The sequence below is a fragment of the Trachypithecus francoisi genome, unplaced genomic scaffold, assembly GCF_009764315.1.
Source record: "Trachypithecus francoisi isolate TF-2019V2 unplaced genomic scaffold, Tfra_2.0 Contig01603, whole genome shotgun sequence".
Classification (NCBI taxonomy): domain Eukaryota; kingdom Metazoa; phylum Chordata; class Mammalia; order Primates; family Cercopithecidae; genus Trachypithecus; species Trachypithecus francoisi.
In genome coordinates this window covers 2,013,251-2,026,654 of record NW_022681445.1, presented here as the reverse complement: position 1 = coordinate 2,026,654, position 13,404 = coordinate 2,013,251, and the positions used below count along the sequence as shown (strand labels likewise).

Genomic DNA, 13,404 nt, shown 5'->3' with positions numbered 1-13,404 from the left:
ATGCTACACATTATCATGCACATAGTATCATACTCGCTAAATATTATTTAATGCATCAAAATTTTTATGGCAAATATAACTCAGATAAGTTAAACTCAGATGGGCCTAAAAATTAATGATAATAGCTATGTGTTCTGCATACCTGGTAGAGCTTGTTCATGACATGCTTGGGTTGACAGGACTTTTTTTTTTTTGAGACAGGGTCTCATTCTGTCACCCAGGCTGGAGTGCAGTGACATGATCATGGCTAGCAGCCTCAACTTCCCGGGTTCCAGTGATCCTCCTGAGTAGCTGGGACTACAGGTACATGCCACCATGTCTGGCTTTTTTTACTGAAACGCAGTTTCGCTCCTGTTGCCCAGGCTAGAGCGCAGTGACTCGATCTCGGCTCACAGCAACCTCCGCCTCCCAGGTTCAAGCAATTCTCCTGCCTCAGCTTCCCGAGTAGCTGGGATTACAGGTGCATGCCACCACAACCAGCTATTTTTTTTGTATTTTTAGTAGAGACGGGGTTTCGCCACATTGGCCAGGCTGGTCTCAAACTCCTGACCTCAGGTGATCCACTCACCTCAGCCTCCCAAAGTGCTGAGATTACAGGTGTGAGCCACCATGCCCGGCCAATTTTTTAATTTTTGTAGAGATAAGGTCTCACTATGTTGCCCAGGTTGTCGAGAGGACCTTTGCACAAACCTTTTTAGAATATGAGTACATCTCTAGTATGAAGTGGAGAATTTCACTATTTTCATTTGGAGTATTTGTAGAAATCCCACTTTTCTTTTTTTCCAATTTAAAATGATATCAAATTAGGAATTAAAAATACCAAATATATATCATCAATTTAACATTATAATTGTGCATTTAAGAGCCAGGGATAGGGCAGGAGAAGTTACAGTGCTAGGAAACAGAATTACAACAAGGCCTTTAGGGTATATTACACAGTCACATTCATGCTTTCAAGCGCACACACACAGATGCACATACGCATACACTCTCAACACACACCCTCACACTCACATATACACATACACACTCATACACATACACACACACAGGCAATCCTATTTTTGCACCATTTCATCTTTTTTTTCCCTTTTCTGGAGAATGGGGTCTCGCTACGTTGCCCAGGCAGGTCTCAAGCTCCTGGGCTCAAGCGATCCTCCAGCCTCTGCCTCCCCAAGTGCTGGGATTACAGACACGGGCCACCGCACCCGGCCTTTTCAAACTTTTTTTTTGAGATGGAGTCTTGCTTTATCACCCAGGCTGGAGTGCAGTGGCGCAATCTCGGCTCACTGCAACCTCCGCCTCCTGGGTTCAAGTAATTCTCCTGCCTCAGCCTCCCCAGTAGCTGGGATTATAGGCGTGTGCCACCAGACCCGGCTAATTTTTGTATTTTTAGTAGAGACAGGGTTTCACCATGTTGGCCATGCTGGTCTCGAACTCCTGACCTCAGGTGATCCACCCACCTCAGCCTCCCAAAGTGCTGGGATTACAGGCATGAGCCACCATGCCCGGCCTCCTGTTGCTAGCTCTTCAGCTCAAAGATCACAATATAAATGACAGATGTTCATCATGATTAGTGACAAATCATGTCATACCTTCCAAAGTCAATCAGTGACTGGTCACTGTGAATCTGTTATTCATTTCACACACAAACAGCAAAGTATATAGTTGTGTTGCCTTTTTGTCTCCCAGTGATAAACCCATGTGACATTTTACAAAAATGGAAAATCAAAAGAGAGAATTGGCCATCAAAGAAACAAAAAGTGGTACCACTTGAAGTGAAATTGGAATCAACCGTACATGGAGTTCTAGAAGAAATAAGTGACTGTGGGGATGCTGACACTGCCATCATTCAAGACGTTGCAGATCTACAGCTATAGGAACTTGGTGAGGATGAACTTATCAACATAAATGAGGAAAGTGGCTATGATAAAAGGATAAAGCTTTCCCAGTGGAAGTGATGCTGGCCAAAAAAAAAACTTCATACTGAAGGAACTCTGAGATATTTTGCAACATTTAAAGCGCAAAGAATAAAATGTTGGCAGCTGATCCAAATTTTAAAAGGATATGACAATACACCAAGACATAGAAAAGATGCTTATAAGTTGTACTAGAAGAACAAGAAGGCAAGCACTAGTTTAAAGTACTCTTGGAAAGTTTTTTTTTTTCACAGCTTTATTGAGGTTCACATACCATACAACCCACCATTTAAAGTGTACAATTCAATGGTTTCCAGTATATTCACAGTTGGTAAGATATTTTATGAAGAAGAAAACACTTTGTGTTTCTAATGTTTTTATTTGTTTTTTTTTTTTTTCTTTCTTGTGTTTCTAATGTTTTAAATTATAGTGTACTAAAAGTGTACTAAATGTGTTGGGTTTTTTTCTTCCATTTTCCTACGTATTTATAAGAGACAGCAAAAGAGTTTTTAATGTTTTGATAAAGAAGATTTTTTTTTTTTTTAGAGATGGGGTCTCACTATGTTGCCCAGGCTACCCTCAAACTCCTGGACTTAAGTGATCCTCTTGCCTCAGCCTCCCGAGTAGCTGTGACTATAGACAAACATTTTGAAAAGTCACAGGACAATCACAATTTTCCCCACAGATATTAAGTTTGTTTTGCATGGTTTCAATTTGCTGGTCATTTTTATGGTCCTGCAATGACATGCAGAGTAAGACTGTGTATTTTTTTTTTCCTCAGTGAAGTTGCAAAATGGGTAAATATCATAGATCTGTCAATCATCTGCGCAGTCACTTATCAGATCTGTCTGTGACCTCAGGCAAGTTTTTTTGAGGCTTGTTAAACTTCATTTTTCTCTTTTGTAAAAAAAGGTCACATAATTTACAAACTTGAAGATGAAAGAAGATAATACGCATGTAAAGAGATAAAGACAGTGCCACACCCGTATAAGGACTCAACAAACGTCAACAATGATCTTATCTCTCTCTTCCAATATGTCTATCTGGGGACTCCTCTCTCTGACACTAATCCTTGACATGTTCACAATCTGAAAGTATGTGGTCTTTGTCCTTAGCAAAGATAGTTGCCATCCCTGGCTCTATTTATTTCCTGGTTCACTTCCCTAAACTCACAGGCTAAGACTCTAAAAGAAAGAAAACATAATTGGGAGTCTCTAAGGCATTGCATTAATTTCATGTTTCACACTGAAGCAAATGAATGAATAGTTAAGACTGTATACAGACATACCCCAGAGATATTGCGGGTCCAGTTGCAGACCACGGTAATGAAGTGAATATTGCAAATAGAGTCATGCTAATTTTTTGGTTTCTCAGTGTGTATAAAAGTTATGTCTACATTATACTGTAGTTTGTTAAGTGTATAACAGCATTATTTCAAAAAAATGTACATACTTTAATTCAAAAATACTTTGTTGTGGCTGGGCACAATGGCTGATGCCTGTAATGCCAGAACTTACAGAGGAAGAGCTGACAGGATCACTTGTGTCCAGAAGTTTGACACCAGCCTGGCAAACACAGCAAGACCCCACCTCCACAACAAGAAAAAAAAAATACTTTATTGCTAAAAAATGCTAATGATCATCTGAGCCTTCAGTGAGTCCTATTCTTTTTGCTGGTGGAGAGCCTTGCCTTGATGTGGATGGCTGCTGACTGATCAGGGTACTGGTTACTGAAGGTTGGGATGGATGTGGCATTTTTTTTTTTTTTTTTTTTTTTTTTGAGACAGGGTCTCATTCTGTTGCCCAGGCTGGAGTGCAGTGGTGCAATCATGGCTAAAGCAATCCTCCCACATCAGCCTCCTGAGTAGCTGGGACCATAGGGGCATACTACCATACCTGGCTAATTTTGGGGGGGTAATTTTTGTAGAGACAGGGTCTCCCTATATTGCCCAGGCTGGTCTCAAACTGTCTTCAAGAGATCCTCCCATCTCAGCCTTCCAAAGTACTGGGATTACAGCCATGACCCACTGTGCCCAGCTCATGAATGTTCTCAATAGCATCTAGAATGGTGAATCTTTTCTGGATTTTTAAAATTTACTTTACCTAGATCCATCAGAGGAATCATTGTCTATGGCAGCTATAGCCTTATGAAATGTATTTCTTAAATAGTAAGACTTGAAAGTTGAAATTACTCCTTGATCCATGGGCTGTAGAATGGATGTTGTATTAGCAGGCATGAAAATATTCATCTCCTTGTACAGCTCCATCAGAGCTCTTGGGTGACCTTGTCAATGAGCTTTGTAATACTTTGAAAGGAATCTTTTTTTTTTTTTTGATCTGAGCAGTAGGTTTCAACAGGGGGCTTAAAATATTCAGTAAACCATGCTGTAAATATATGTGCTGTCGTCCAGGCTTTGTTATTCCATTTATAGAGCACAGGCTATATAACTACTCTATACAGAGTAGATGTAGTATAATTCCTTTTCTTTTCTTTCTTTTTTTTTTTTTTTTTGAGACAGAGTCTTGTTCTGTTGCCCAGCCTGGAGTGCAGTGGTGCAATCTTAGCTCACTGCAACCTCCACCTCCCGGGCTCAAGCAATTCTCCTGTCTCAGCCTCCTGAGTAGCTGGGACTACAGGCATGTGCCGCCATGCCCGGCTAATTTTTGTATTTTTAGTGGAGACAGGGTTTCACCATATTGGCCAGGCTGGTCTCGAGCTCCTGACCTCAAGTGATCTGCCCGCCTTGGCCTCCCAAAGTGCTGGGATTATAGGCCTGAGCCACTGCGCCCGACCAGATTTAGCATAATTCTTAAGGGCCCTAAAATTTTCAGAATGGTAAATGAGAACTGGCTTTAAGTTAAAGTTACCATCTGCATTAGCCCCTAACAAGAGACTCAGCCTGTCCTTTGAAGCCAGGCATTGACTTCTCCTCTCTAGCTGTGAAAGCCCAAGAGGGCACCTTCCAACAGTATAAGGCTGTTTTGTCTACATTGAAAATCTGTTGTTTAGTGCAGCCACCTTCAATAATTATCTTAGCGAGATCTGGATAACTTGCTGCAGCTTCTCCATCCGCACTTGCTGCTTCACCTTGCACTTTTATGTTATAAAAATGGCTTCTTTCCCTAAACTTCATGAACCAACCTCTGCTAGCTTCCAAAGTTTCTTCTGCAACTTCCTCACCTCTCTGATCCTTCACAGAACTGAAGAGAGTAAAGGCCTTGCTCTGGATTAGGCTTTGGTTTAAGAGAATGTTGTGGCTGGTTTAATCTTCTATCCAGACCACTAACACTTTCTCCATATCAGCAATAAGGCTGTATTGCTTTCTTATCATTTATGTATTTGCTGGAGTAGCACTTTTAATTTCCTTCATAAATTTTTCCTTTGCATTCGCAACACGTTTAACTCTTTGGTGCAAAGGTCTAGCTTTTGGCCCGTCTCAGCTTTTGACATGCCTTCCTCACTAAGCTTCGTCATTTCTAGCTTTCGATTTAAAGTGAGAGGCGCGTGACTCTTTCACTTGAACACTTAGAGGCCACTGTAGGATTATTAATTGGCCTAATTTCAATATTGTTGTGTCTCAGAAAATAGAGAGACAAGAGGGGAGAGAGAGAGAGATGGCTGGTTGGTAGAGCAGTCAGAACACACACATTTATTGGTTAAGTTTGCCATCTTATATGGGTTCAGTTTGTGGTACCCCAAAACAATTACAATAGTGACATCAAAGATCACTGATCACAGATCACCATAACAGATATAATAATAATGAAAACATTTGAAATATTGCAAGAATGACCAAAATGTGACACAGAGACACAAAGCAAGCACATGCTATTGGAAAAAAGGCACGGATAGGTTTGCTTGATGCAGGTTTGCCACAAACCTTCCATTTGTGAAAACACAACATCGGCCAGGTGCAGTGGCTCACGCCTGTAATCCCAGCACTTTGGGAGGCTGAGATGGGCGGATCACCTGAGGTCAGGAGTTCAAGACCAGCCTGGCCAATATGGTGAAATCCCGTTTCTACTAAAAATACAAAAAAATTAGCTGGGCATGGTGGTGCATGCCTGTAATCCCAGCTACTTGGGAGGCTGAGGCAGGAGAATCGCTTGAACCTGGGAGGCAGAGGTTGCAGTGAGCTGAGATTGTGCCACTGCACTCCAGCCTGGACGAAAAGAGCGAAACTCCGTCTCAAAAAAAAAAAAAAAGTATGCAACTCAACTCAATGGTTTTTGGTATATTCACAATGTTGTGCAGCTATTACCACATCCTATGAATATTTCAGCATATTTCCATCACCCCAAAAGAACCCCCAAATTCCTTAGCTATCACCTTCCCTACATACAAAAAGCCATATATCACACGGTTTCCTTTATATGAAATATTCGGATTAGGCAAATCCATAGAGACAGAAGGCAGACTGGTAGTTTACGGGGCTGGAATGATGCAGGAATGGAGAGTGACTGCTTACTGGATGCAGGGTTTCCTTTTGGGGTAATGAAAAGGTTCTGGAACTAGATGGTGGTGATGCTTGCACAACCCTGTGAATGTACTTAATGCCCCTGAATTGTACACTTTAAAATGGTCAATTTTATGATGAGAGCACATGGACACATAGAGGGGAAAAACACACACTGGGGCTTACCAGAGGGTGGAGGGTGGGAGGAGGGAGAGGATCAGGAAAAATAACCAATGGGTACTAGGCCTAATACTTGGGTGACAAAATAATCTGAACAACAAACTCCCTTGACACAAGTTTACCTATATACAATAACAAACTTGCACATGTGAACTTAAAATAAAAGTTGAATTTAAAAAAATTTAAAAAGAAAGTTCTAGGCCGGGCGCCGTGGCTCAAGCCTGTAATCCCAGCACTTTGGGAGGCCGAGACGGGCGGATCATGAGGTCAGGAGATCGAGACCATCCTGGCTAACCCGGTGAAACCCCGTCTCTACTAAAAAATACAAAAAAACTAGCCGGGCAAGGTGGCGGGTGCCTGTAGTCCCAGCTACTCGGGAGGCTGAGGCAGGAGAATGGCGTGAACCCGGGAGGCGGAGCTTGCAGTGAGCTGAGATCCGGCCACTGCACTCCAGCCTGGGCGACAGAGCGAGACTCTGTCTCAAAAAAAAAAAAAAAAGAAAGAAAGTTCTAGTGCTTGGGTATCCAAAAATAAGTTTCATTCTATAGAATATATTTGAAAAATAAAATAAAACATAATAAAATAGTAAATTTTATATTGTGTTATATTTTACCATAATAAAAAAGTATGATTCTTTCTTCTTGGAGGACAGAGTTAGGAAGACTTGCTTGGTTTGTTTTTCAACATCTAAATCTAAATTCCTTACTTGTATATAATCTTGCACGGTGACAACATCCATTATATCAGTTACTTTGGACTTCGGGAAAATACGCTCATCTTCCACAATTATACGATGAAATTTCCTTTCCCCCATTAGTTTGCAAGCATCAACCACTGCCTGTAAAGAGAATAGAAAACAGGCTTTAAAAATAGTAGAACAGCATTAATTATCAGCACACCCTTTACATATTTCTTCTGACAAATACATCAAATATTGTTCCTTTCTTCTAGCAGCTTGCTATTCAATAGAAAGGTTGCATTTGCAAAGAGATCACATAGGGATTATTAAACCACTTAAAATTATTTCCATAGCCTTTTTTTTTTTTTTGAAATGGAGTCTTGCTTTGTCACCTAGGCTGGAGAACAGTGGCGCCATCTCGGCTCACTGCAACCTCCGCCTCCTGGGGTTCAAGAGATTCTCCCGCCTCCACCTCCGGAATAGCTGGGACTACAGGCGCATGCCACCACACCTGGCTAATTTTTTGTATTTTTAGTAGAGATGGGGTTTCACCGTGTTAGCCAGGATGGTCTCCATCTCCTGACCTCGTGATCCGCTCGCCTCGGCCTCCCAAAGTGCTGGGATTACAGGTATGAGCCACCGCACCAGGCCATCTACATAGTTTTCAAATGCAGCTAGAGGAATTGCTGAGTCCAGAATCCTCAGAGAACATAGTTTTAAAACAGCTGGTTTTTCCCGTTAAAAGACTTTTAATTCTTTTATTTTAAAAAGCAAAACAAACCTATAACATCATTTGTGCTGTCAATGCAGAGAAAACTTATCTGGTGATTCAATGAGTTATTGTAGGAACTGCAGTGAAAGGTGTCACTGGTACCACCTCTCTTTTATGTATTTATACACTGCCAGTAAGTGGAAACATGTATGTTTCAGATTGTTTAAGCCTCCCTCCCTTCAGACTTCATTCTCAGCAGCTAAAAAGTAGCAAATAAAGGGGTTTTCTTTTTCTCTTCCAAATGTCAACATTTTATGCTCAAAGAAAGCACCTGAGAGGTCAGAGACAGAAGAATCACAGACTATATGGAAGCTCAAATCCTGTTGGGGCCTATTTATACCATACCCTTCCACATATAAGTATCCTGTGCTAAGAGCTATACATAGACTGCGAGTAGAGACTTAAGTACTTTGCACCCCCCCATAAGTATGTGCTGACTCTTCTAACATATATTTATATTACAGATCTGTACTTCTGGCCACAAAGGGCATGTTTATATGGAGGAAGGATAGCACAAAAGAAAATTCAGGGTGGGCATGGTGGCTCACACCTGTAATTCCAGCACTTTGGGAGGCCGAGGCAGGTGGATCACCTGAGGTCAGGGGTTCAAGACCAACCTGGCCAACATGGTGAAACCCCCGTCTCTACTAAAAATACAAAACTTAGCCGGGTGTGGTGGCAGGCACTTGTAATCTCAGCTACTCAGGAGGCTGAGGCAGGAGAATCGCTTGAATCCGGGAGGTGGAGGTTGCAGTGAGCAGAGATCGCACCACTGTACTCCAGCCTAGGGGACACAGCAAGACTCCGTCTCAAAAAAAAAAGAAAAAGAAAAAGAAAAGAAAATTCAAATATCTTTTGATTCCAGATAAGTTTCTTTTTTCTTCTGTATGTTAGAATGTGGCATTTGTGAAAGTATGGGAACTCTGTGTTATAATGTTGATACAAGCCCTAAAAGAGTGGTTGAGGCCAGGCACGGTGGCTCACACCTGTAATCCCAGCACTTTGGAAGGCCGAGGCAGGTGGATCACCTGAGGTCAGGAGTTTGAGATCAGCCTGGCAAACATGGCAAAACCCTGTTTCAACTAAAAATACAAAAATTACCCTAGCATGGTGGCGTGTGCCTGTAAACCCAGCTACTCGGGAGGCTGAGGCAGGAGAATCCCTTAAACCTGAGAGGCGGAGTTTGCAGTGAGCTGAGATCATGCCACTGCACTCCAGCCTGGGTGACAGAGCGAGATGCTGTCTCACAAAAAAAAGGAAAAAAGAAAAAGAAAAAGAAAAAGAAAGAGTGGTTGAGACAGGATCAAAACTGAGAATCATTGTTCTTTTTACTTAACACACAACAGCAAGCTATAATGCATTTTCTATTCCAATTCTCACTTTTGTTATTCAGACTATTCCTTTATTTATTTTTTTAAATTCCACAGCTTAGAATATCACAGACACATGCAGAAAATGAAAAAGGAAGAGAACATTCAAATGGTTGAACGGTTGAAGTTTTATTCCTAATGTATAGAACTGAAGAGACAAACAGTTTAGTGAAAATGTGACATGGAGCTTTCCTTTAGGTAGAACATTTTTGCTTTATATTTCATTAATTTCTTTATACATTACACAACTAAAGAAAACATAGGCCGGGTGTAGTAGCTCACGCTTGTAATCCCAGCACTCTGGGAGACCGAAGCGGGTGGATCACCTGAGGTCAGGAGTTCGATTCCAGCCTGGCCAACATGGTGAAACCCTGTCTCTACTAAAAAATACCAAAACTAGTAGGGCGAGCTGGTGAGCACCTGTAATCCCAGCTACTTGGGAGGCTGAGGCAGGAGAATCACTTGAACCCGGGAGGCGGAGGTTGCACTGAGCCAAGATCGTGCCACTGCACTCCAGCCTGGGCGACAGAGTGAGATTCCATCTCAAAAATTAATTAATTAATTATAGTATTGGCAAATCTCTCCGTTATGTTTTCTTGCAATTAATTTCCAACATTTTATGGTTCTAATTAACCAGCCCCACAGTGACACTAAAGGTAAAAACAAGTAATTATACACTGAACAGGTATGAAGACCGTATAATTTCTGCTTTAGGAATTTCTGTAGGCATAACTATAATTTACTTTAGCTCAAGTTACTAAAAAAGGGTTTTTTTAATTTTTATTATTTTTTTTTAGACAGAGTCTTTCTCTGTCACCCAGGCTGGAGTGCAGTAGTGCCATCTCGGCTTACCGCAACCTCCGCCTCCCGGGCTCAAGCGATTCTCCTGCCCCTCCTCAGTAGCTGGGACTACAGGCGCCCGCCACCACGCCCAGCTAATTTTTGTATTTTCAGTAGAGGCGGGGTTTCACCACGTTGGCCAGGCTGGTCTCGAACTCTTGACCTTCTATTCCACCCGCCTCAGCCTCCCAAAGTGTTAGGATTATGCTCAGCTAATTTTTGTATTTTCAGTAGAGATGGGGTTTCATCATGTTGGCCAGGCTGGTCTCGAACTCCTGATCTTCTGTTCCGCCCGCCTCATCCTCCCAAAGTGTTGGGATTACGCCCAGCTAATTTTTGTATCTTCAGTAGAGACAGGGTTTCACCATGTTGGCCAGGCTGGTGTCGAACTCCTGACCTTCTGTTCCATCCACCTTGACCTCCCAAAGTGTTGGGATTACAGGCGTGAGCCACAGTACAAAAGGTATTTATTTAGGTTTTTTTTTTTTTTTTTGAGACAGAGTCTCCCTCTATCGCCCGGGCTGGAGTGCAGTAGTGCCATCTTGACTCACTGCATCCTCTGCCTCCTGGGTTCAAGCAATTCTCCTGCTCCAGCCTCCTGAGTAGCTGGGACTACAGGCGCGTGCCACCATGCCTGGCTAATTTTTTTTTTTTGTATTTTTAGTGGAGACAGTTTTGCCATTTTGGCCACGCTGGTCCTGAAATGACCTCAAGTGATCCGCCCACCTTAGCCTCCCAGAAAGGTATTTATTGACAGGTCCTCCCTACACTGCCCTACTCAGTCACCACCACCAATCTCTCCAAGACCCAGCTTCCTTATGTGTGCAGTGTCTCAGCTGTGTGCCTCATCTGTGTCTGGCCCATTCTGGTCCCTCAGCCAAAGAAAAACATGCCTGGCAGCATAGGGCAAGCTCTCTGGCCACCTATGAGAGGAGTTTGAAAAATGTTTGCCATCCGATGGCCAAGATGTTCTTTCTCAGACATCTGCAGTGTATGGCCAAATTTAAGAAAGTCCTTCTCCATAGGAAGAAATGGGAAAGAAGAGCCCAGAGCCAGGAGAAAAGCAAGGGCAAAAACTAGGCAAAGATTCCAGGATATCAGCCAATCAGGGTATGATTCAAGATGCAGGTTCTGTTCTTGGTGGGTGACTCAAAGGGTCAAAGGGGGCCATCTCTAAATCTGGCACTTATCCTGATACTCAGCATCTCTGTGGCCAGAAGCCCCCACAGCTCTGTGGCTATTTGCTGGCCTAGATCCACACTTGGGCTTGTAAAGCTACTCTAGTATCTCAAGACACTTTTCCGTTCCTACTGGGAGCTGTCATTCACGGAGGAGGTAATAACTGGTATCCCTGCATTGGAACAGTTTCTTGTTTGGAACAGTTCAATTATATACAGGCTCAGAATAAACAAAACCACCATAACTGCATGGTTGTTTTAACCTCAAAATATACATAGTACAGTGGAAACACAGAGAAGTGTTCAAGTCTCAGTTATGCTCCAGGCAAGTCTTTCCAACTTCTAGCTTCCTAACAGGGAAAATGGGAACAATGTGTCCCTAACCAGAGTTATTGCAGGGCCATCGAAGAGAATGTGTATGCTGCTGTTTAGCATAGTTCCTAACTCTCAGGAGTGGTTAAGAAATTGGACTTTGGAGGCAGGCTAACTAGGTCTTGATCTCAGTTCCTTCACTTTCTAGGTATGAGACTTCAGGCAAGTTACTTAGTGTTTTTTTGTTTGTTTGGTTTGGTTTGGTTTGGTTTTTTTGAGACAGAATCTCAGTCTGTCACTCAGGCTGGAGTGCAGTGGCACAATCTCGGCTCACTGCAACCTCCACCTCCTGGGTTCAAGTGATCCTCTCGCCTTAGCCTCCCAAGTAGCTGGGATTACAGGCATGTGCCACCACGCTTGGCTAATTTTTGTATTTTTAGTAGAGACGGGGTTTCACCATGTTGGCCAGGCTGGTCTCGAACTCCTGACCTCAAGTGATCCACCTGCCTTGGCCTCCCAAAGTGTTAGGATTACAGGCGTGAGCCATAGCACCCGGCCCTCAGTCTTTTTTAAAATGAGGATAATAACAGAAAATACACTGTAGTGTTTATGATAATTAAATATAGTAATGTGCATAAAATGTTTAAGATCATATTAATAGAAAGTGCTCAATAGGCACAACACTTTGGGAGGCTGAAGTGGACAGATCGCTTGAGGCCAGGAGTTCGAGATCAGCCTGGCCAGCAGAGCAAAACCTTGTCTCTACTAAAAATATACAAAAATTAGCCAGACGTGGTGGCACATGTTTGTAATCCCAGCTACTCAGCTGGCTGAGACATAAGAATTGCTTGAGCCTGGGAGCGGGAGGTTGTAGTGAGCCGAGATTGCGAGATTGCCCCACTGCACTCCAGCCTTGGCAACAGATTAAGACCTTGTCTTAAAAAACAAACAAACAAACAAACAAACACCAAAAACAAAGAGACAAAGAACAACAGAATTGAGCAAGCTTAGAGTGAGAAAAATTCCATATTTATAAGTTTTGTATCAACCACGAATCCAAGTGTTACCAGAGTTTGTTTTGAAGCCGAACCAAAGGGAAAAAGGAAGTTTAAACTGTTCTCTTCAAGTTGGGTATGTTCTGATCATGTGAAACCCATTATTATGTTTAGTGAAAAATTCAAGGTCAATAGTATGACCAAATTTTTATAATAAGAACAAAATTTTAAAATCTCTGTGTGTATATTTTCATGGGAAACATGAAGGATACACAGCAAACCATTAACAATGACTACCCCAGGAGAGTGAAAGTTGTAGCACAGAAGATAAAGGCACGGAGGCATATTTTTCTATCTGTGGGCTAATTTAAACAAACAGTTAAGTTATTATACAGCATTATGATGAGTTTTAATGCATAAGCAGTGATTTCCGATCACTGCCTCTAAGTTTCTCATTTGCTCAAACCCATGTACAGCATGGGGGCTGGCAGGAGGAGACCCAGGAGGATCTCAGTTCTTGAAAAAGCCTCATTATATAATCTTAGGAAGGAAACAATTGATGATGTGTTATAGGGGTAACTACAAGCTTATTCTATACATAAATGTGGCATAAATTTATCCTTCAAACAGGATAAACATATACTTCTACATTTGAAGTCAATCTATATAAATATTAATGTTCTTGAAACACCATATTCCATAA

The 13,404-nt window shown here is 42.1% G+C and overlaps 2 protein-coding genes across 5 annotated transcripts in view; one reads left to right on the top strand and one right to left on the bottom strand.

Moving 5' to 3' along the window:
- APOO (apolipoprotein O) overlaps positions 1-13,404 on the top strand; it is a 115,627-nt gene that overhangs the window by 18,482 nt on the left and 83,741 nt on the right. The gene's annotated exons all lie outside the window — the stretch shown is intronic.
- Positions 1-13,404, bottom strand: part of CUNHXorf58 (chromosome unknown CXorf58 homolog) — a 32,083-nt gene that overhangs the window by 5,420 nt on the left and 13,259 nt on the right. Inside the window, exon 6 of the mRNA XM_033195453.1 lies at positions 7,262-7,393. Coding sequence (XP_033051344.1) covers positions 7,262-7,393 — 132 coding nt within the window. The remainder of the gene's footprint in view (positions 1-7,261; positions 7,394-13,404) is intronic.